Source organism: Trichechus manatus, unplaced genomic scaffold, assembly GCF_000243295.1.
Source record: "Trichechus manatus latirostris isolate Lorelei unplaced genomic scaffold, TriManLat1.0 scaffold00163, whole genome shotgun sequence".
Classification (NCBI taxonomy): Eukaryota; Metazoa; Chordata; class Mammalia; order Sirenia; family Trichechidae; genus Trichechus; species Trichechus manatus.
In genome coordinates, this window is record NW_004444099.1 from 2195440 (window position 1) to 2219700 (window position 24261).

Below are 24261 nucleotides of genomic sequence, written 5' to 3' on the forward strand. Positions count from 1 at the left end.
GATCACTACCAGTCACTATGTTCTGAGAGCCAAAAACATTCTAGACCTCAGTAATGCCTTTTTTCCTGTTGGTCTCTCTTAGCTTCTTTTTTCTCTCTCTCAGATTTCCTTTTCCTCTATTATCTCCTTTAGTTTCTTTCTTTTTAGCAGTATAATACATAGGCATTTAAAATTAAAAATTTTAAATGGAGAGGCTAATTTAAAGATAACTAAGTTGGTTGGTATCTGCAATAAGGTGCTGAGATTTTAGAATTTAACTTTTGCAATAAGTTTGCAATGTAAAGTTTTTATTGTTTTAATTTTCACAGTGAATTCTATGAGTATCATGCACTAATGATGGAAGAAGAAGGAGCAGTAATTGTTGGGCTGCTGGTTGGCCTGAATGTGATAGATGCTAATCTGTGTGTAAAGGGAGAGGATTTAGACTCACAAGTAAGTGAAAGTGGTTAGTACCCATTGGAGTGTTTTCAGTTTGTTCTCTTCCTCTTTGACCCAGATACCACTCTAAGTTGTAAACAGTGCTGTTACACACTGAAGAAAATTTAAAAATGAAGTTCGGTTCATGTTAAAATTACATCTGACGTAGTACTGTTTCTCCCCTTTAAATAACAAAAACTTTATTTACTTCAGGTTGGAGTGATTGATTTTTCCATGTATTTAAAGAATGAAGAAGATATTGGAAATAAAGAAAGGTATGATTTTCTTAAGTTATTTCACAAGTTGTATTATTTTATTTAGCTCTTTACGTATGAGTATGAGGTCTACCGATCTGCAATGTAGTTTTTGTTTTCTTCTTTCTTATAGTTCCTGCTTTGTTGTATTTTCATTTCCGTTTATAAGCTTAACAAAGCAAGTTAGGGAAGATCACTTAGAAAATGGAGGCATTAATATTAAGTAGGCTGCTTGGCCATACTTTACCTGTAGTTCATGAGACCCCTTTTAACAGTCAGCTGTGTTTTGTGATAAAAGGAATGAAAGCTTATTATTCACAAGCTTATAGATGCTGGTTTATTTCAAGATATAATTGCTTTTAAATTTAAAATATACTAATGGTATTGTTAAGTCTAGTATCAGCAAGTTAATTATTCAACAAAGGTTATAGTCATTTAGTATATAGCTTACTGCTAAATGATTATAGAGGTGGTTGAGGTTTTTTTAGGGCAAGATACTGTTGTATCATAATTTTGGCTTTACAACAATTTTTAGACAATTCAGACTTTTTTTGTATGTACATGTTTTGTACATTGCCAAACTAGCACAAAGCTACTTTATTTTCCTTCTAGGAATGTTCAAATTGCCACCATATTAGACCAGAAAAATTATGTTGAAGAGTTAAATCGACAACTGAAGTAAGTATTATGGATACTTAGCAAATTTATGAATATTATCTGAGTTCTTTTTCTTCTTTCAGGTCAGTTTAATCCTATTCTTTTTTCCAAGAGTCTTTGAGAAGGGGTTGAGGGGAGAGTGAGAGAACAGAGATTAAGAATTTAGAGAATTTTTGGAGATAACTCTTTCAACAGAAAGTGAGTCAGATTTTTAAGTAGAATTTTTATAGAACTTAAATAGAATTTTAAACTTTTCTTTTATCCTTGAGAAAAGAAAGGCTAGATAGGGTGGAAATTTATAGCATTTGGATGATTCAAAAGTTCGTTTTTCCTACTTTCAAAGGACTTCATGTGTAAATATGGCTGTCATCTTTCAAGGTAGAAGTTTTCTGCTTTTTATAATGTCACTGATCATTGAAGCCATTGGAGTGAATACTCTTTTATCTTGGAAGAATTTCTGAGATCTGTATGTAAAATAATATAATGCAGTTCTGCCCAGTAGAAATATAATGCAAGCTGTATAAGTAATTTAAAATTTTCTAGCAGTCATGTTTTATAATGTAAAACATTTTAGATACAGAGAAACAAGTGAAATTAGTTTTAATAATATAGTTTATTTAACCCAGTATATAAAAAATATTACCATTTCAACATGTAATCAGTATTAAAGATTATTATTGAGATATTTTACACTCCTTTTTCTTGGTACTAAGTCTGCAAAATCCAATGGGTAATTTACATTTACATCACATTTCACTTTGGCCTAGTCACATTTCAAGTGCTTAGTAGTCACATGTGGCTCATGGCTACTGTACTGGATAGTGTAGCTATAGTGAGTAATATTTGCTGCATAGTTACAGATGGGCTATTCTCATTAATTAAGTTTAATAAGTAAGAATGGCTTTCTCTGGGTGATGGTATTGTAGATAATTTTTATTTTATTCTTTATACTTTTCTGTATTTCCTGAGTTTTATTCCGTGGACATGTATTACTTTTACAGTCAGAAAATGTGACTATACTTTTTCTATTAAAAAAAAACTAATATACTGTAACTCTTGCTTTCCCTCTGAGGTTGTAGAGATAGGAAAGACCTTGCATCAAGGGTCGTTTTTTTTTTTTTTTTGCTTAAACCATGAAGCTTTAGTAATAGATATGATAGGAAATATATGTATATTTTATAATTTGCATTCCTGAAGTTGTATTTCTAAATGCAACACTTCCTTGCTTATTTTATTTTTAAACTTCTTGGTTTTTGGAACAGGTAATACATTCACATGGTTCAAACTTCAAAAGGTACAAAAAGAACATAAAATGAAAAATCTCCTCCCCTGAGCTCCAACCATCTTGTTTCCCTTTTAAGGAGTGATTAATATATATAATAAGTTCTTTTGTATGCCCCCAGAAGTATTTTATGCAAATAAGCAAGAATATACATATATGTTTTTTCCATTTAAGGTAGCATACTTTTCACACTATTCTGAACTTTACTTTTTTTTCATTCAACAGTTTATCTTGGAGTCTGTTCCATTTGGTTCAAAAGCGCTTTCTCATTCTCAATCTTAAATGATGTGTACTAATCAGTTACAACAATGCTAGTGACTGACTTTTATATGCTTTATGCATTAAAGATGCTTCATTGTTTTTCTAATTAGAAAGTAGTTCTTGAATATTTAGAATATTTGGAAAGTGTAGAAAATGGATATAGGAGACAATAGAATTCAGCTATTTTCCTTTCACCCAAAGAAAACCCCCATTGAGAGTTTATTGCTTACTTTATTTTTTTATTGATCCTCATATAAAGGCAAGGTAAATATTACTGTTCAGTTTTATAGACAAGGAAACTGAAGATTAGAAAGGTTTTAAAACTTTATGGTTATACAGTTAGAAAATAGAAAAGCAGGGACACTAACCTTCATCGTCCATCTTCTAGGCCTGTCCTTGTCTGTCTCCATCAGGATACCCTGGTGCTGTTTGTGGAAAAGCTCCAGCAGTCAAGTTGTGACTTCTGACCTAAGAATGATTATATTAAAAGTGATTTACTATGAATGGAAAAACATTTTTCTTGTTTTACCAGTTAAATGTAAATACTTGTTTCTGAGGCTAATATAAAATTTGTATCTACTATCAATTTTACTGTAATATGTACACCATGTTACATTTTAGAAAAAGCTTGACATGGCAGTATCAAGCAGGCTTTGAACAACAGACCCAATAAAATGTACAATAATGTCCAATCTCGACCCACTTAAACAAAAATGCTAAAACCAAATGTGTCCTGTCCATGTGGTGTGACTTGACTTTTAACTGTATTTCTGAAAGACTGGATGTTTGTTTAGCTGCAGACTGGGTACCTAATGCTGCTGGATGTCTCATATTCATATTTCTCAAACCTAGGTTGACTTTGGAGGTCTCCAAGTTATTATGAAAGTGGAAAGGGAAAACAGAATAAGGCTTGGGTCAAAGACTACTCTTTACATGCTTCATTAAGCTACCTAGTTATAAAGTGGGCATTTAAAGTTCATTCTTAAAATATAATTTTAATTGAATGTTTAGCAATATAAACTTTTTGTAGAGTTTTCATTCCCAGATGTCAGTTAAATGTAAGAAGACAATAAGAAATAATGAGCTGCACCAAATGGAATTTTGATAGAAATGTTGATTCTTTTGCTACAGTCTATTGCTCTTCTAGCCAAATGAAGTTATCTAAGTAATTAAAATTTTTCAGGGTAAGAACAGGGCAGTTGATGCATGATAGCCAGCATAATGATTACAGGATAACTTTTTTTTTTTCTTTGTGAGTTTGTGTGATTTTGAATGAGTTTTTTCTTTATTAATTTCAGCAGCACAGTCAGCAGCCTCCATTCAAGAGTTGATTCATTAGAAAAGTCAAATACTAAGCTGATTGAAGAGGTATTGTCACCTAGTAATGTATAATTATCTTTCATGGACCTAGTATTTGTGATCCTCTTTCTTTTTAAGTATCAGTGCATATATACATACACATGTATATCATCACCACCATGATGAAATACCTGTAATGTGATTATAATTGATGATTGTAAGTTCTAGAGACACCACGTTTTCTCAGGCAAATTCTCAGTGTTATGAATCTGTGAGATACTGTGTTTGAGATACTCAACTTCTAGAAATGACTGCAGTTAAGAATGTGTGTTCATCTTGATGGTTGAACTCCTGATTAGAACCATTCTAGAGCTGCTCACTAGTTGTGCCTCTTCTTAGCCTTAGGCACATTGTGAAGTTCAAGTTGTATCCCCAACAAACTATTCCAGAATTTGTTCATGTCCAGCCAACATTGCAGAGTGGTCCCTGCTTTTTGCTTTCTTAGGATTCCTCTTGTCATTCTGAGCCTCAGAGCCAGGCTACTTAGTCACTCATATGTTTAACTGCCCTGATGAGAGCCGTCTTGTATTTATCATGGTCACTCAAGTTGCTGTTATGTGCCTGGATTTCACGGCATGTCCTTATGGGTTACATGAACTTCTGTATTACATTTTAAATGATAGCACAACCTTCTTTCCTTATAGATATATTTCTATCTTTGAAAATGTCTTTAAAGTCTTATTGCTTAACACATCCTTTATATCTTTACTCAGGTACTTACATATTATAAGTCAGATAAGCATGAAACATTTAGACTACCAAAGGAAATTGTGGACATAAGAGTACAATTTCTTTAATTGGTATCTTGGGATAATAACGAGCACACTTTTCTTATGAAAGTGTCTGTAGATGGTGAGAGACACTTAAATAGTTGTAGGATTTTATTTTCTACTATTTATAACCATGAGCATAATCTGTAAACCAAGTAATAAAGATGCTTAAAGTCTTTTTTTTCTTGTCCCTGTTTCATAATTTTTAGTTAGCAATAGCAAAGAATAATATCATTAAGCTCCAAGAAGAAAATCATCAATTGCGAAGTGAAAATAAATTGATTTTAATGAAGACACAGCAGCATCTAGAGGTAAGTATAGACTGCTTTCAGACTGTCTGTGCAAGAAATTGCCACTTTTAGAGACTGTTACATAGACTAGATATTTCAGTACTACATATATACTAGTGATTATAGAACGAAATGTTTGATGGTTTCTTCCTAGGTTACCAAAGTGGATGTGGAAACTGAGCTTCAAACATATAAGCATTCTCGTCAGGGACTGGATGAAATGTACACTGAAGCCAGAAGGCAGCTTCGAGATGAATCTCAGTTACGACAGGTGGGTTACATTAAAGTTACATTAGCAAAATTCTGGGAATAATTTACTGTCAAACAATCACCATTTAAAATCTTTTTCAGCCTTATTTCGTGTGAGATATCAAATCCACCCCCGTAAACCAAAAGCCAAACTGATTGCTGTTGAGTCATTTCTAACTCCTGGTGACTCTGTAGGTTAGAGTAGAACTGCACCATAGGGTTTCTAAGGCTGTAAATCTTTACGGAAGCAGACTGCCACATCTTTCTCCTGCAGAGTGGCTGGTGGGTTTGAATTGCTGACATTTCGGTTAGCAGCTGAGCACTTTAACCACTGTGCCACCAGGGCCTCTTGTAATCCACTCCTTTAATCCCCTCAAATTCCCACTGTATCAGTGTTTTTAAACTATGGGTTAAAATCTATGGTCATTAAATGAATAGGTTGTGACCAGCATTAGAAAAATGAGATATAATAGACCGGAGTAACATATTTTAATGTTAATAAAATCATATTAAAAATTAACTAGCCTTTAACCTTTCTAATTGTGAAGTATAATACCTACAGAAAAATATAAATGTGCAGTATAATGAATTATAACGTAAGCACCTGTATTTCAAGAAGAGAGTATTGTCAGCTCTTCCATCCCTCTTGTTGTTGGTCTTTATGTTAAGAAACTTATTAATCTTCTGATACAAAACTCTTTAAGAGAAGAAATTAAAGTTGTAAAATGTGATTTTTTGGCCTTTACCTATACAGATTGCTTCATTTCCTTTTGCTTCAGGAAAATTAATATCGAATTTCTGAGGTACAAAAATATTTAATTATTGAACCAGTAGAATAATGATAATTAACAGAATATAGAAAATACTTTCATTTTAGCAAAAAAATATTGAAAATATTTAGAATATTATGTTGTTGTAGGGCCTGGTTGATTCACTTTAGTGGAGCTTATAATTTATTTTGATATGTCCAAATAGGCTGCTTGTGTGAGCTAGTTTGATTATTGGTGCCTCTGAAGCTCTTAATGTCCTGTCACTAGGTGGTTAGATCTGTTACTGAGTATGTGAGCACACGATTCCATTTACTTTTCTTGTGTGGATTCAGCTCAGGTGTCCAGGTAGTCAGTCACCAAGTATGTGGTGCAGGCTGTCACCTACAGTCTGAGACTGGTCTGGGTGACTGGTGTAGGCACAGGTATCTTGCTGCAGTAGGGAGTCATGCGCTGAGCAAGGCAAGGGGCTGACGGCTGCCCCTCAGTGTCTGGGAGGAAAGCATCTCCCTGTTCCCTAGAGCGTGTAGGTGGGTGGGTTTTGCAGCCGGACTGTGAGCACCCAGTGCTGTTGGCTGTAACGACTAGGGGACACCACTTATTCTTGGACGCCCATTGCAGGTGGCTAGGTGGTGTGGGTGGAGCCACCAGTCCTCAGGTCCCTGATGTGGGTAGGTGAAGACTCTACTTAATGGGCAGAGCAGTGTCAGATGTCACGAACCTGCGCCTTCACAGCTGAAACAGTTGAAGTTAGACTTCAGGTATATACCCTGTTGTACTGTGGTAATGAGGGCCTTACACTGCTGAAATTGGCCTACACAAGTCTATGCAGGGGTGAAAGGCACTCAAAGTCCGTGGACCCCTTATGCATGTGCCTAGGCAAACCAGCTGTGCCTACCCTGAGTTCCTGGCTTAGGGGAGCCAGCAGATTATTTTTTCCCGTTTGTTAATTTGTTCCTCTCCAAGGCCGGGAGAATGGCTCAGGGTACATGATGGGTCCTACTCGGCAGTCGCTGAATCTGTTCTGGACCTGGTGCAGAGCAGGGAGCGCGGAGGTAAATGGGAATGAGGTTTTTCCCAAAGGGAGGCATTTTTGATCTGTGTAGTAGGCCAGACCCAAGTGCTTATCTTTTGCCGATTGAGGGCTGCTTTTCACTGGTTCTGGATGCCCAAGTAGGCTCTCTGCTGCTGAGTCTCTCCCAATGTGGAAAACGTCTCCGGAGCGCCACTGCTTGCCTCACTGCGCACACGAGCTGATCTGGCCTGAAGGACTCTGGCTCCCGTGGGTTGGGTCTGGCAACTCCTCACCGCTTCCGAACCTTCTCTGCCTACCCCTGCCACTCAGTCCAATTCCTCAACTTTGCCTTTGATGTTCAGGGCTCCTTGATTGTCATATATAATCAATTCACTTGTTCTTTGGGTCTTTGTTGTAAGAGGGTCCACCAGAAGCATCTGACTACTCCGCCATCTTGGTCCCGCCTCTGGGGCTTATAATTTAAAAGGAGTGATCTACATACCGAATGGAAAAATCTTTCTTGATCTCATTAACTCTCTTCTATCTGATTTTTGGTATCCTGAAGTGGTATGTGAATTGAGGGCATTTTCAAATTGCAGGATGTAGAGAATGAGCTAACAGTACAAGTTAGTATGAAAAAAGAGATTGAACTTGCCATGAAGTTGCTGGAGAAAGACATCCACGAGAAACAAGATACTCTGATAGGCCTTCGACAACAACTGGAGGAAGTTAAAGCAATTAACATAGAGATGTATCAAAAGTTGCAGGTGAGGAATAATCTTAAATTCTTGGAGTTACTGGTCATATAAATAGAAAATTTATAGGAAGAGTTTGGTTTTTAAGAGAGAAGCTCATTTTAACTGTGCCAGGTTGGTTGTAAAAGTCAGTGTCTTTTTTTCTAAATGGAAGCCTAAGAAACGTAGTAATGCAGAAGTTACCAACAACAAAAAATTCACCTATCGGAATTTCTTTAATGCTGAAAGGTTAACAGTATGAGGATTAAATCTTTTGGGAAAACTCAATATAAACATGCAAGACATTTTTGTGAACTTCTTTATACGGTATAGGCATGAAAAAGATTTAATTTTTATTGAAATACTAACATAGTAATTGTAAATTTTCTATTAAAGTGAAATTACTGTTAAGTAGACTAGTTGCCAAAAGCTCGTTACAATTTAATTAATTTGAAAAATGGCATACTTTACAAGAATTTATTCTGTTGTATTCCAAAAACATTGAAGGCTAAGTTTTTTTTTTTTTTTTTCTTTATTACATTAAAAATGATGACCAGTAGTACTGTTGCTTTATATCCTAGGAGTAATTTAATTTACAGATTAACTCTGTTCATTTCAAAGAAACAGTCCATACCAAAATGTTATAAGAAACTTATAAATATTCAGGTTTAAAAATCAAAACCTCTATAGCTTTTATGTTTTTATAAATAGGGTTCTGAAGATGGCTTGAAAGAAAAAAATGAAATAATTGCCCAGCTAGAAGAAAAAAACAATAAAATTACTGCAGCCATGAGGCAGCTGGAACAAAGGTACAGAATTTCCAATCTTAGTTTCTTTTTTTCATTTCCTCCCTGCTTTTTCTTTATTCAGCTCTAACACCTGCCACAAAAACCATACTTAGGAAAATTTAGAGTTGGGTACTTTTTTTGTTTAAGCCCAGCAGGTTTTGCCCTTTTTGTTTTGATTGTTGCATGGAATCAAGTTGCTTTATATTAGGCTAATTTATTGAAGTTGCCATTTTGTAGATTTAGAAAAAGGGCCTAATACTGGCAATTTCATGTAGTTTAATCTATTATGTAAAACAAATACACCAAGGAAAACCTTGAAAAAATTAAAAGCAAACCATCAATGATGGGATTATCCCTGACTGATTTCCATGCATATTGATTGTCATATCTCTTGTCTTTCACCATCTCTTTATCTGAAACCAAGCATTCTGAGTTGGCAAGTTTAGTTTTGTTTCTTTGATAGGACCCTCAGCCCAGCCCAAGAAGAAATTTTGTTTAAATTGAATTGTTTTATGCATTTTTCACTTTAATTGTTGGAAAATGTAATGTATTTCCATTGCCCTGTCACGTTGGTGTCAACATACGTCCTTTCATTGCTTTCTTTGAATCTACTTATGAAAAACATAATTATTAATGCTTTATTGACATGAATATTCTTTTATTGACATCCTCTTTCTTCTTTTTTCTTTTTTATTTTCTTTATCCCCATTTTTACATTATGGACATCTTTATTACCTTTTTCTGTCTTTGATTTTTGTCCATTCCATTATGAAGTGACAACGATCTGTTAACTCAGACTAGGACAATTGCAATGTCATTGGTGAAATGTGCCAGCAATGACACCCAAGACCAGTACAAGCTGGTCAAAGATATATCTTTCTGAAAACCACTTATATTTAAATAGACTAAAAGAGAATCAACAATTTTATAATATATTAAATAGAAAAAAATTTATGCTATTAAGTATTCTAAGAGGGTATTAGGAACCCTGGATGCTTCTTGGTCAGCTGCTGTGGTAAAACACTGCCATAAAGCAGAGTGGGTGCACTTGGATTCCCAAAACTACATTCCTCAAACCTCGTGCACAAGGACTCATTTGACTGTTGACCCTTTGAAGGTCAAGATTCTCAAATGCAGTTTTATCGTTTAGCTACTTTTTGATGAAAAATATAAAAATTGTTTAAAAATAAGTTAACCTTTGGTTTCACAATGTGTTGGCACAGATAGTTTTTTCCCATTGACTCACTCTTTGCCTAATGTCTCCCTTGCTAACTTTGAAAATATGTTTTAAAATAGTTTATAACCTGGATTGACTATCTTCCTGTGCTTTAGCATCCTCAATTTTCCAGTTCCCTTTAGCTCTCTTCTGTGATAGCACAACTTCAAGGCCTACCTCACTCTGACTTTTATTTTAGTTTCTGGAACTTAATAGAGAAAAGCTTGGGCCTCCCCTGTTAATATTTTAATTTAATTTTATATTTAGAGATAACTCGAATGTTACTCTCTTTACCTTGGAAGTGGCATTTATACTTCTGAAATGTGTGAGGGATACCTCATTGATATGGTTTTAAGGAAGAAAAGAGGCAGTTTCTTTGGTTAATTGAACAGAGATTTCTCTTGTGATTCCCTACAAAGGAGTTAATCCCCCTTGAAACTTGAGAAATATTTTCTTATAAAAATACTGAAGTTAAATGTAAGGAATCCTAGATGGCCAAAGGAGACAGGGAGTGGAGCTAAGCACAGGGAGAAGCAATGACTTACAAATAAAAACAGAAAAAAATGAAAACCACCTTTTATGCTAATTTTAAAAATTCATTGGTGAGGGGAAAAAATGATCTAGGAATGATGCCAACTAGCACTAAGTTCTTTTGAATCTTAAGAAAAATGTATCTATATCTATATATACAGATTGGCATAATTTAGTAAATGCATTAAGAACCTGTAGGAAGAGCTCAGCTATTATTTGGAGTATTCGCAGGTCTCTGTTCTTGGCCTTGTAGCACACTTGATTCCTGGCATACATATCCAAGCATAATGTAAAACAGTGTGGCTTCTTCACTTAGTATAGACATAAGTACTATGCTTTTCATGGTTTTGTAATACAGTAATGCACCTGTTATACTTTGAAATTTGATTCCTTATGCTCTACCTAAGTGGTAAAAGCTGTATTGCTTTGCATTGTTAATATATGAACAAGAAATAAAACAAATTTGAAGATCATATTCTGGGCATATATACGTATATTGAAAATCACGAAACAATTTCTAGACATTGTGTGGCTCTTTCACATTTGAGTTTGTGAGTTTTCCCCCAAACTTTGTTTTCATTTAGAAATGTTTCTATTTCCCCATTTTTTTTTTGTCTTCTTCACCCTTTTACACCCTAGTTCTAGCCTCAGTTTTACCCAAAGTTGATTTGAATTACACCAGATTGCAGCAAGCAGAGAAGGCACACATGGAAGCTGAAGCTGAAGATGAGAAATATCTACAAGAATGTCTGAGTAAATCCCACAGTCTACAGAAACAAATCTCCCAAAAGGAGAAACAGCTGTGAGTATTTTGCTCTTGGAAACAAATGCTTATATTAACATAACTTCACCTCACCATCCCCTCCCTTTTTTTATGCATAATGGTAGAACACGAATATTTCTGTTTATCTAATGATGCCAACTGGATTGTGAGGTTTTCCTTAACAAACAAACAAATCAGAAAACATCATTATAATCATATTTACATTTTTATTCCCTTTATTGTTTACAGAGCACTTTCACTCACATTGCTTTTTTTAGTGCCTCATAGCAACCCTGTAAGCAGACAAAACAGGATAGGTATCGTATGTTCCCATTTTAGAGAGAAAGTAGATTCAGAGACTGTCCAACAGCTAGGAAGTGATCGAGCTAAGATATTAACCCAGGTCTTCCACTAACAGTCAACTCTCCAACCACTCTGTTTCACTGTCTTCTTGTGAGAGTTTTATTCTTTCTGTTGTTTAGCATTAATCAAAGGGCTATTATGTCTCTAGGTACTGAGTATAATAGGCCTTTGTAACTCTAAGGAACTTATATTATTAAAGAACAGTTGTTTCTAAGAACATTTTCATTGTGTTTTTAATCCGTTGTGCCAGTCTGTGTCCTTTAGTGATATATTTAGACCATTTACATTTAGAGTAATTATTGATATGTTAGAGCTTAAGTCTGCCATTTCATTGTTTTCTGTTTTCCCTCTGCGTTTTTGTTCCTGTTTCACTTCCCACCTTCCTGTGGATTACTTGAACATTATTTAGAATTCCATTTTGATTTATCTATAGTGTTTTGGGGATTCCTGGTGGCACAGTGGTTAAGAGCTCAGCTGCTAACCAAAAGGTTGGCAGTTCGAATCCACCAGCCGCTCCTTGGAAACCCTATGGGGCAGTTCTACTCTGTTCTGTATGGTCACTGTAAGTTGGAATTGGCTTGATGGCATTGAGTTTATAGTGTTTTTGAGTGTATCGCTTTGTATAGTTTTTTCAGTGGTTGCTCTAAGCATTACATTGTACATATGAAAGTTTTCAGTCTGCTGGTATCAACATTTTACCACTTTGAGTGAAGTACAGAAAGTGTACCTCTATTTAGGTCCCTTTATAAAATAATTTCCTTAAATATTTCTCTACGTATGTTGAGAACCACATCAAACAGTGTTATAATTTTTATTTGGACCATTAAAGATAATTTAGAAAAGTCTTTTTGTTGTTCTTTCTTCATTTCTGATGTTCCAAGTTTCTTTCTTTAATCATTTTCTTTATGTTTGAAGAATTTCATTTAGCCATTCTTTTAGGGTAGATCTTTTGGCAACAAATTCTCTTAGTTTTCTTTCATCTGAAATGGTCTTGATGTCACCTTTGTTTATGAAGTATATTTTCACTGGGTATAGAGTTTTGGGTAACAGTTCTTTTTCAGCACTTGAAAAATGATGTGCCGGTTTCTTTTGGCCTCCATGGTTTCTGATGAAAAATAGGCTGTCATTTGAATCACTGTTCTCTGTGGGTATTGTGTCTTTTCTCTCTAGCTGCTTTCAAGATTCTTTGTCTTTAGTTTTCCAAAGCTTTATTATCATGTTTCTGAGTATGAATTTCTTTAGATTTATCCTGTTTGAGGTTTGGTCAGCTTCTTGAATCTGTATTTTTTCAGCTCCACCTTTTATTTCCTCTCTTCTGGGACTCTGATAAGCAGGAGTGTTAAATCTTTTATTGAGTCCCGTGAGTCCCTAACACTCTGTGTTATTGTTTTTTCAGTCTGTTTTCTTTCTGTTGTTCAGATTAGGTAATTTCTGTTGTTCTGTTTTCAAGTTCATTGATTTTTTTTCCTCCATCAGCTTCATTCTTCTATTTAGCCCACCTAGTGATTTTTTTTTTTAATTTCAATTACTGTATTTTTAAGGTCTAAAATTTCCATTTGACTCTTCTTGATTTTTTTTCTTTTTTTTTTTTTTTTTTGCTGAGCCTTCCTATTCTTTCTTTGTTTCATTTGTTCTTAATTGTTCATGGAAGCAAATTCATAATGATTGCTTTAAAATTCTTGTGAGATAATTCCAAGTTTTTCTCATCCAAGTTGAGATTTCCCTGGGTCCTAGTACAACAAATGTTTTTCTAGTGCATCTTGAATATTTTGGGTATTATGTTGTAAGACTCTGGATGTTACTTAAATCTGTTTTACCAGCCCTTCACTGAAACTACACTGGCAGGGGAACATGGATGTTGACTCACACCAAATGAGTTTGTAAGTCTAGGACCACCCCAGGGGGACCATCCTGGAGAAGGGTGTCTCGTAACTGCTGTTCAGGGATTGAAGTCTAGGCTTTCCAGTCAGCCTCCACTGTGTAGAGGAGGAGTGGTGCCTTGTTACCGCTGGATGGGAGTGGAGGTCGAGGCTCTGTCCTTCTTGGTCTCTGCTTACACCACTCTGGAGAGGAGAGAGAGAAATGCCTCATTACCACTGGGGAGGGGTGGAAATCTAGGCTTCCCATTTGGCCTTAGCTGAAGAGGGGGAGGAAGGTCTTGTGACTGCCTCATGGGGGTAAAAGTCCAGGCTTCCCAAATGGCCTCCACTGACACTGTGGGAGGGGTGGAAGGGACACCTTGTTACTGCCAGGTGAGGGTGGAAGTCTTGGCTCCCTACTTAGCTTTTGCTGACAAGAGTCAGGGGCCTGTGGATTTTCTTCCCTGGTATTTTGCTGGAGTAAGGTGTTTGTTGTCAAAAAAGCTTATCTTGCTAGGCTGCCTCTTTTCTGGTCCTTTGGCAGAGGGAGCAGACTTTTCTTAGGACTTTTTTGTCTGTGCCTGTTGGTGTCTGGGTTGTGAGTCTCCAGCACCCAGTCTGAGCTATATAGGAAGCAAAAAGAAAACTCAGGAACTCACGCCATATTGTTTCTCAAGTCCTGGGGCTCCTAGCTGGTCTGCCTTCTTCTTCCACCTTTCAGAATCTTACTTTGTTTTCTGTATAACGTCCAGAGTTTTTAACCGTACTTAGTAGAAGGGGTAGGGAGAAATGACTCTATTCTGTGTTGTTTGGAACCAGAACTCTGAGATCTTTTTAGATCTACCACAAAATAATATTTCAGAAGTTGGTATACAGAGTAAGGCATTAGGCTAGGGAATATTACCTTGGTTGAAAGTTGGCATCATTTGTACATTGTGAAACTAAAACCCATCCCCCAGAAAACAAAAACAGCAAACAAACAATTTTCTCTTAATCATAAGCACTTTCAGAAAAGGACGGTCAGCACTTTCAGGGTTTTGTCTGGCCAGAAGAATCACAAGGTACATTTAAGTCATCAAGCTTGTGAATGGTGCCAAGGGCTTTGTTGTACATGTGTCTCTGCCCTGCAAATGAAAAGTGAGACGAGGATACTTTGCCAGTTAGTAGAATACAATCTTGAAACCCTGGTAGAGTTTGACAGAAGTATGGGTAAGACAAATGATGTTATTCTGCAGTGGTGCAGCTAATTGATCCCTGACTGAAGGAAGACCCAAGCAATGGAACTTCTGTTTTGCCGGCTAGTTTGCTTTCAGCTGAGAACTGGCATCTCCAGGCCTTCCTTGGCGGTGTGGACCTGCCCATTGTTTGCTTGGTCTTAGATCTGTCCTGTAATTGGTTAGCTTCCAAAGGTAAACTGCAGATTAGCACTTTGTGCCAGGACTGTTTTTCTGTTTCTGATGCTGCAACCATGAAATTAGTGATTTAGTGGTGGCTGCAATTCTTACATCAGAATGATACTTTTCATTAGTTTGTAGTGAAAAGTTTCATGACACAGAAATGTAAATAGTTAAAACCCCACTTTCCTCCACTTTTTTCCATTCCCAAACATGTAACCAGTTTTGTTAGTTTGGTGTGTGCCCTTCCAGGCATTTTCTATGCTTATATAAACAAGATGTTTACAAAACTGTATGCATTGTAAAATGACATAAATTATTGTTTAACAGAAGTTTTTGAGGTTGGCGAATAAATTGACACTTTGTGATCAGCAAACCCTGCGTGCTGCTGAACTTGTTTACCAAAAAATATCTATGAAAGAAAATGCCTGAAGAGATGAATTAAAAAGGGAAAAGTAGTTGACCAAGAAGATGCTCTTATTAAAGAATACATACAACTGTCGTGTTTGAGAAATAGCACTAAGCTTTTGTGTATTATTTTTCATTCAAGGGTACAACTGGAAACTGATTGGAAGATTGAAAAGGAATGGAGGCAGACTTTGCAGGAAGATCTTCAAAAGGAGAAAGATGCCTTATCTCATCTTAGAAACGAGACCCAACAAATCATTGTTCTTAAAAAAGTAAATAGTGGTAAAACTTTAAAAATTATATCTTAAAGAATGTTATTTAAAAAGATAATCAAACCTTAATTTAAATTTATACTAAGGAAACAGGATATACTAGTTATCTCAGAAATTATCAGAAAGGAGACTAGTGAAGTGAATGAAAAACAGTTAATACATGTGAGCAGCTATGAGAGCGCTTTGGATAAATAGTTCTTTTTCAGATAAAAAGCTAAAGGATGCTTGTTTCTAATTAATGGTATATGTACAGTGTGCTATTTATTGTTTCTTCTTTTTCTTTAATTACATTTTCTGTTTTTTATTGTTTTGAAGGAATTCCTTAGCCTCCAGGATGAAAATCAGCAGTTGAAAAAAGTATATCACGATCAAGAGCAAGCTCTTCAAGAACTTGGCAACAAACTGAGCGAGTAATTTTTCTTTTTTCCTTCAACTACATAGTCATTTTATAAAAGGTGCACAGGTACCAGACCCAATAAGCAGTAAATTTGAAATACAGGAAAGAAAGATATGCACTATTAAAGAGAAACAAAACAAAAACCATAAAGATTAACAAAGTACATGTATGTACATGTTGCATTGGAGGGATTTTAGTAAAAGTTATGTTCGGTTTAGTAGACTTTGGCTCCTAAACATTTTCTAGTAGATGTGGATGATGTTTTGAGTTAGCAGCTCCATCTTTGTGCCCGTATTCAACATAATGGCAAGTATTTGGGGTAAACTACTCAAGAAGGTTTAATTTAGTATTAAATGTACCACAGCCACATTTTTTAAAAAGTAGCATTACTTTTTTTTTTTTTTAAATTCAAGTAAAAATAAGAAAGCTACAATGGCCATAATCCCATCACCTGTATAAACCCCTCTGATGTGTTAAATGGTTAGGAAATTCAAATAGCATAAAAAGGTATAAAATAAACAAGTACCCTATCCCTCCCAAGTATCAGTCTCCAAAGGTGGCTAATCCCTGTACAAACCTATGTATAAGCATTCCATCATACATATAGAGAGACAGTTATGTATAAATATGTATATGTGTGTCTTTTTAAAAAATTCAACTAGAATGGAGACCTAATTGCTAAAGATGGGTACAGATTTATTCGTTTTTACCTTTACTGCTGAGATAACAGTCCCTAAAACATGGGTTCCAGTAGGGCCAGTTATAGGTCAGAACATATTTTATACTTTCTCAACTCTAGATCTCTTCTGTGATGACAAGAGTTTAACCAGGGCTGGAGAAGGGATCAGTGGCCCCTTTCCAGGTTTTCCTAGAGCTTACCAATTTATCTGCTGAAACACTTCTCCTCCTCTTCTTCCTGCTATTCCTGTGACTACATATTATCAGATTGAAAGTTAAGTAAAAACTATGAAGTGTAAATTATAAAAACTGTAAGTTAATACGCTGGATGATAAATATCTCTTTAAAAATGTGTTGATAGTGAGGGACTGAAGTTGGATAATTGTTTTTTTAAACTTTGCTTCTAACTTAACAGAATTGCCTTTAAACTTTATGTGGACCAGTTGGATGGGGGGTCGGGGAGAGCCTGATAGAATAATAGTGAAACGTATGGAATGGTTTCTTTGAGTCTTCTTTTAATTTTGTGACCAAAAAAAAGCCCCCAAACCCCATTGCCAAGTCAATTCCAACTCATAGCAATCCTATAGGACAGAGTAGACCTGCCCCATAGGGTGTCCAAGGAGCAGCTGGTGAATTTGAACTGCCAACCTTTTGGTTAGCAGCTGAGCTCTTAACCACTGTGCCACCAGGGATCCAATTTTGTGACAAGGGAATATTAATCTTTCAGAAAGGCTGCTCTTCAACTTACCATTGAGACTTTATAGTTTCAAGTTATTTAATACTAGATTTAAAAAATAGTATTCATTATTATCACTCACAGAGTGATCACACAGTGATATTAATGTGGAAAGAGAATGGGAGAATCAAGCAGACCTGAATCAGCATCCCTGTACCTGCTGTGTCACCTGGGCTCAGTGATATAATCTCTGTAGGCCCATTTCCCCATTTGTGAAATGGAGAGTTACAAAGTCCCCAGAGGGCCCTTTTCTTATTGATTGAGAGTGAGTTTGTGGCATCACCTAGCGCAGTACCTTTCCCTATCTCACCAGAATTATCAGTTTTCTTGTCTGTAAAATGAGCAGGTAGGTTCTGAAAGGTACTTTTCGATACTTACATTCTTAACTTGCAATTTTAAGTATTAATGATTTAATTAGAAAATTACTTTTAATAATGAAATAATTACTCTTATTGGCTTCTTATTGAAGGATTCTTATAAAGAGAAAATTTCTGATAGATTTTGGAAGACTTTAAACATTAACCAGTCTTCTAACTAAGGAGCCCTGGTGGCACAGTAGTTAAAGCGATTGACTGCCAACTGAAAGGTCAGTGGTTAGAATCCACCAGTGGCTCCTCAGGAGAAAGATGTGGCAGTCTGCTTCCATGGAGATTTACAGCCTTGGAAACCCTATGAGGTCACTATGAGTCAGAATCAACTCGACAGCAGTGGGTATAGTCTTCTAAGTAAATTATATTGTAGTGGATAGAATATCTAACTTAAGGATTAAAGAAATGAAAGTAAACCTGTAAAGAACTATTCATATTTGAAGAAAACATGGAATATGTGAAATATCAGGATGGAATATTCAAGAAAGAGAATGTAGATTCTGATGGGTGGCGACTCCATGTATTGCAGACTAGCTCTGCTCCATAGGGTTTTCTTGGCTTTAATTCTATATTCAGTTTTTCTATACTGTGCAGTTAAACCAGTCCTCTTGCGGCTATTACTCCCTCCAGAGTCAGTTTTCCTGGGTATATTTTACAGATGTAAATTCAGCAAAGAAAATTTGATTATTCTGTCAACATTTTTACAGTGTGTAGTTTTACATTGGTTACTTCCACCCTAAGAGTTAATACGAGCGAGGTAAAAGTCCAGCCTTTGTTTTTATATCTTGGAGCAAAGAGCATCTGTAGGACAAAGCAGGCTTCCAGTGTTTCCCTTCAGTAGCACACGTTAGTATTTTACATAACGTTTCATCCAGTGACTTTATTTCTAAATATTATCATAAGAAACATAATTCAGATGCTTTAATGAACAAATTGTAAGTTGAACAATAGATAATAATTACAGGTAGTCTCCAACTTACAATGTATTTGAGTTACCATGAACTGCACTTAGGACTGTCTGTTTTGTTTTTTTCTGTACATCTTATTGTTAGTAATATGTACTACATACAATATTGCAGTGCGAAATTTGCTGATGTTACCGTTCTCAGATGTTCACTTGCAGATGCTGAAAGATTGGATTTATAAAGATACTGATAATAAAAGGCAATAGTAATGAAAACAAAAGAGGTATTTGACTTACATCAGAACCGACTTACTAGAGAGTCATTGGAACGGAACCCCGTCGTAAGTCGGGGACTACCTGTATATAAACTATATTTTTTTCGTAGTATACTATGTAACCATTTAATATAATGATATGGCTTATACTTAAGAACAAGTCAGTAGCTCTAAACAGTTAACAGTTCAGGATATATTGTTAAGTGAAAAGAGCTGGTTGTGGAACACTAGATACTGATCCCATTTAAAACACACACACACATATACATAGACATGTATAGAAGATTTTCTCTCTAGTGGGATCACAGATAATTAAATATTTCTTTTTATAATCTGCATTTTATTAACTTTTTATCATTAACATATGTATTTTCAAAAGATGGACATCACAACTATAAAAACCAAAAAACCAAACCCATTGCCATTGAGTTGATTCTAACTCATAGCGACCCTCTAAGTCAGAGTAGAACTGCCCCATAGGGTTTCCAAGGAGTGGCTGTTGGATTCAAACTGCTGACGTTTTGGTTAGCAGCCAAGTTCTTAACCACTGCGGCACCAGGGCTCCATCACAGCTGTATCCTCCTTAATATTGCCCCTCCGCATGTGAAGTATTATACGCACTACTTCTCTAGCAGATGAAGAGTTGAGTGGCAGTATCACAACTATATCTTCCTCAGTATTGCCACTCAACTCTACGTCTGCTAGAGAAGTAGTGTGCATAATACTTACTATACGAGCTTTGGGGTCACACAGACCACACGGTTTGAATCCCAGCTCCCCCACTTACCAGCTCTGTGACCTCTTATAAGTGACTAAATCTCTTCAGGTGTCTCTTTCTTCATCTGCAAAATAAGAATAATGGACTGCCTACCTCATTAAGTTCTTGCAAACATTAAGTAAGATCATACGTTCAAAGGACATAGGCACATAGTAAGCCTACAATAAATGATAGCTATTATTAATATTGTAATAATCACGTTAAAATGCCAATTTTTTTCCTTAAAAAAGCAATTTTTAAATTAAAAAAGATATTTTTACTTTAAAACATTGAGAAAATATAGGAAAATATAAAATCCTACTAGGCAGAGAAGATCATTTGTATCGTATCCTATATACAATTTTATATCCTATGAAAAATGAATACTTTTTCTAATGAATTACTATGTGTTCTGTATTTAAAAATGTGTACTGAAATTTAGACCTATTTTAATCTTTTTAGATCAAAACTTAAAATAGAAGATATAAAAGAAGCCAACAAAGCATTACAGGTGAGTAAAAAATGTAGGAATGTGTAAGTCTATGTGAAAGTGCTCCAACCGAAGGTAAAACCAAACCAAAAACCAAACCCGTTGCCGTCAAGTCGATTCTGACTCATAGCGACCTTATAGGTGAAGCCCTGCATAAACACACCTAAGGTGTCATTACTGAATCCCAGGCTGTGTAGAGGTGGAAACTTTGAATGGAGAGCTTGGATGATGGAGTTCCAGCTCTTCCCCTCCCTGCATCTCTAGAATCTCGTTATTAATAACCTTTGAGTTGGAAATGACCTTAGAAATAATTTTGTCCACTTTTCTATATAGTGTGGCAGGATATACAACATGGGAGAAAATACAACCTTTTTGTGAGCACCTCGCAAGCTACCCATGTCATCTTTTACCAAAGTATTCGATGAAAATAGTCTTAGACATCAAATAGGGCAAAAAGTAAAAACAAAAAAAACTATCAGTCTCTTGTTCTTCACTTTCTCCTTCCTTACCTACCCCAACTTCTACCACCTGAAGGGAGCTCATTTCAGTTCTTTTAGCTGTTTCTTCTAGCATTTATCCCCTTATTTCTTAGTATATACTGTTTGTTCTTGATTCATCAGCTTTAGACCTTATCTGTTGCTCACTGTCACCCCAGTGTTTCTCTTCACTGTCCTCTCAGTATAACTAAATCTGTTTTTGTGGAATTATTATGACTGTTTAAATATCATTCCTTGCTGGGCCAGGTGGTGTACTATGATTATATTTTCTTTGTGAGCTACTTTTCCCCCTTCTGAAATTAATAATTGCCTCTTTTTCTTCCCTCCTCATTAGTTATTTTTGAACAACTGATTGAGTTTTCTATACCTTCAAACATCTCTGTAAAATGCTTCTTCTTTGTTTTTTTTTTAATTGTGCTTTAGGTGAAAGTTTACAGATCGAGTAAATTTCTCATACAAAAATTTATACACATATTGTTTTGTGACATTAGTTGCAATCCCCACAATGTGACAGCACACTCCCCCTGTCCACCCCAGGTACCCTGTGTCCATTCAACCAGTTCCTGTCCCTTCCTGCCTTCTCATCCTGCCTCCGGACAGGAGCCGCCCATTTGGTCTCCTGTATCTGCTTGAACTAAGAAGCACACTCCTCATGTGTATTGTTTTTTGTTTTATAGTCCTGTCTAATCTGTCTGAAGAGTGGGCTTCGGGAATGGTTTCAGTTCTAGGTTAACAGAGCGTCCGGGGGCCATAGTTTCGAGGGTTCCTCCAGTCTCTGTTAGACCATTAAGTCTGGTCTTTTGACGTGAATTTGAGCTCTGTTGCATGCTTTCTCCCTCTCCGTCCAGGACTCTGTGTGTTCCCTGTCAGGGCGGTCATTGGTAGCGGCCAGGCACCATCTAGTTCTCCTGGTCTCAGGCTGGTGGAGTCTCTGGTTTATGTGGTCCTTTAGTCTCTTGGGCTAGTATTTTCCTTGTGTCTGGTTTTCTTCCTTCTCCTTTGCTTCAAGTGGGATGGGACCAATTGATGCATCTTAGATGGCTGCTTGCAAGCTTTTAAGACCCCAAATGCCACTCACCAAAGTGAGATGCAGAACATTTTCTTAATAAACTGTTATGCTAATTGACCTAGATGTCCCCTGAAACCATGGCCCCCAACCCCCAGCCCCAGCTACTCTGTCCCTCACTCAGAGTGTTTAGTTGTATTCAGGAAATTTCTTAGCTTTTGGTTTAGTCCAGTTGTGCTGACTTCCCCTGTATTGTGTGTTGTCCTTCCCTTTGACTAAGATGATTCTTGTCTACTATTTAGTTAATGAATTCCTCTCTCCTTCCCTCCCCACCGTCATAACCATCAAAGAATGTTTTCTTCTGTGTTTAAACCTTTTCTTCAGTTCTTATAATAGTGGTCTTATATAATGTTTGTCCTTTTGTGACTGACTGATTTCATTCAGCATAATGCCCTCCAGATTCATTCATGTTACGAGATGTTTCGTGGATTCATTATTGTTCTTTATCGTGTAGTGTTCCATTGTGTGTACATACCATAATTTGTTTTCCATTCATCTGTTGATGGGCACCTAGGTTGTTTACATCTTTTGCTGTTGTGGACAGTGCTGCAGTGAACATGAGTGTGCATGTATCTGTTTGTGTGACGGCTCTTATTTCTCTAGGATATATTCCAAGGAGTAGGATTGCTGGATCGTATGGTACTTCTATTTCTAGCTTTTTAAGGAAGCGCCAAATCGATTTCCAAAGTGGTTGTACCATTTTACATTCCCACCAGCAGTGCATAAATGTTCCAGTCTCTCCACAGCCTCTCCAACATTTATTATTTTGTGTTTTTTAGATTACTGCCAGCCTTGTTGGGGTGAGATGGTATCTCATTGTAGTTTTGATTTGCATTTCTCTAGTGGCTAATGATCATGAACGTTTCCTCATGTATCTGTTAGCCACCTGAATGTCTTCCTTGGTGAAGTGTCTGTTCATATCCTTTGCGCATTTTTTAAATGGGTATTTGCCTTTTTGTTGTTGAAGCATTGCGGTATCTTGTAGATTTTAGAGATTAGACCCTTATCAGATATGTCATAGCCAAAAATTTTTTCCCAGTCTGTAGGTTGTCTTTTTACTCTTTTGCTGAAGTCTTTTGATCAGCATAAGTGTTTGATTTTTAGGAGCTCCCAGTTGTCTAGTTTATTATCTGGTGTTTGTGCATTGCTAGTTATGGTTTGTATACTATTTATACCATGTATTAGGGCTCCTAGCATTGCCCCTATTTTTTCTTCCATAAGCTTTATTGTTTTAGACTTTATATTTAGGTCTTTGGTCCATTTTTAGTTTTTTGTATATGGGGGGAGGTATGGGTCGTGTTTTCTTTTTTTTTTTTGTAGGTGGATATCTGGTTATGCCAGCACTATTTGTTAAAGAGACTATCTTTTTCCCGTTTAATGGACTTTGGGCCTTCGTCAACTATCAGCTGCTCATAGGTGAATGGATTTACGTGTGGGTTCTCTATTCTGTTCCATTCTTCTATGTATCTGTTGTACCAGTACCAGGCTGTTTTAACTACTGTGACAGTATAATAGGTTCTAAAACCAGGTAGTGTGAGGCCTCCCACTTTGTTCTTCTTCAGTAATGCTTTACTTAGCCAGGGCCTCTTTCCTTTCCATATGAAGTTGGTGATTTGTTTCTCCATCTTATTAAAAAAATGCTGTTAGAATTTGGATTGGGATTGCATTGTATCTGTAGATCACTTTGGGTAGAATTGACATTTTCCAGTGTTGAGTCTTCCTGTCCATGAGCATGGTATGTTTTTCCACTTATGGAAGTCTCTTTTGGTTTCTTGCAGTAGGATTTTGTAGTTTTCTTTGTACCGGTCTTTTACCTCTCTGGTTAGATTTATTCCTAAGTACTTTATCTTCTTGGGGGCTATTGTAAATGGGATTGATATGGTGATTTCCTTTTCAAAGCTCTTTTTGTTGGTATGGAGGAATCCAGCTGATTTTTATATGATTATCTTGTATCCTGAAACTTTGCTGAAATCATCTGTTAGTTCCAGTAGTTTTCTTGTGGGTTCTTTGGGGTTTTCTGTGGATAAGATCATATCATCTGTGGATAGGGATACTTTTACCTCTTCCTTACCAGTTTGGATGCCCTTTCTTTCTTTTTCTTGCCTTATTGTTCTGACTAGGACCTCCAGCACAATGTTGAATAAGAGTGGTGATAAAGGGCATCCTTGTCTGGTTCTCATTCTTAAGGGGAATGCTTTCAGTCTCTCTCCATTTAGAATGATGTTGGCTGTTGGCTTTGTATAAATGCCCTTTATTACGTCCAGGAATTTCCTTCTATTCCTATTTTGCTGAGAGGTTTTTTTGTTTTTTTAAAAAAAAAAAAAGATGGTGTTGTGAGATTGTTAACCACTGTCATAGGGCAACATTTGTAGTAACTGTCAAATGGGAGACTATTTTGTCCTGTAAGCCTTCATCTTAAGTGAGAATAACAGCATAATTAGAAG

General features: G+C 36.2%; 1 protein-coding gene across 7 annotated transcripts in view; it reads left to right on the plus strand.

Annotated features, from left to right (window-relative positions):
- RUFY2 (RUN and FYVE domain containing 2) overlaps positions 1–24261 on the plus strand; it is a 52208-nt gene that overhangs the window by 10856 nt on the left and 17091 nt on the right. For 4 of the 7 annotated variants that reach the window (XM_023740756.1, XM_023740761.1, XM_004386398.2 and 1 more), the window contains exons 5-16: positions 309–432; positions 631–692; positions 1284–1349; positions 4170–4239; positions 5210–5311; positions 5445–5561; positions 7921–8088; positions 8767–8864; positions 11273–11392; positions 15520–15649; positions 15965–16059; positions 20227–20275. In XM_023740756.1, the coding sequence (XP_023596524.1) occupies positions 309–432; positions 631–692; positions 1284–1349; positions 4170–4239; positions 5210–5311; positions 5445–5561; positions 7921–8088; positions 8767–8864; positions 11273–11392; positions 15520–15649; positions 15965–16059; positions 20227–20275 (1201 nt within the window). Of the gene's footprint in view, positions 1–308; positions 433–630; positions 693–1283; positions 1350–4169; positions 4240–5209; positions 5312–5444; positions 5562–7920; positions 8089–8766; positions 8865–11229; positions 11393–15519; positions 15650–15964; positions 16060–20226; positions 20276–24261 lie in introns of those variants that run through there. The other 3 variants (XM_023740759.1, XM_023740757.1, XM_023740760.1) reach the window with 3 other exon arrangements.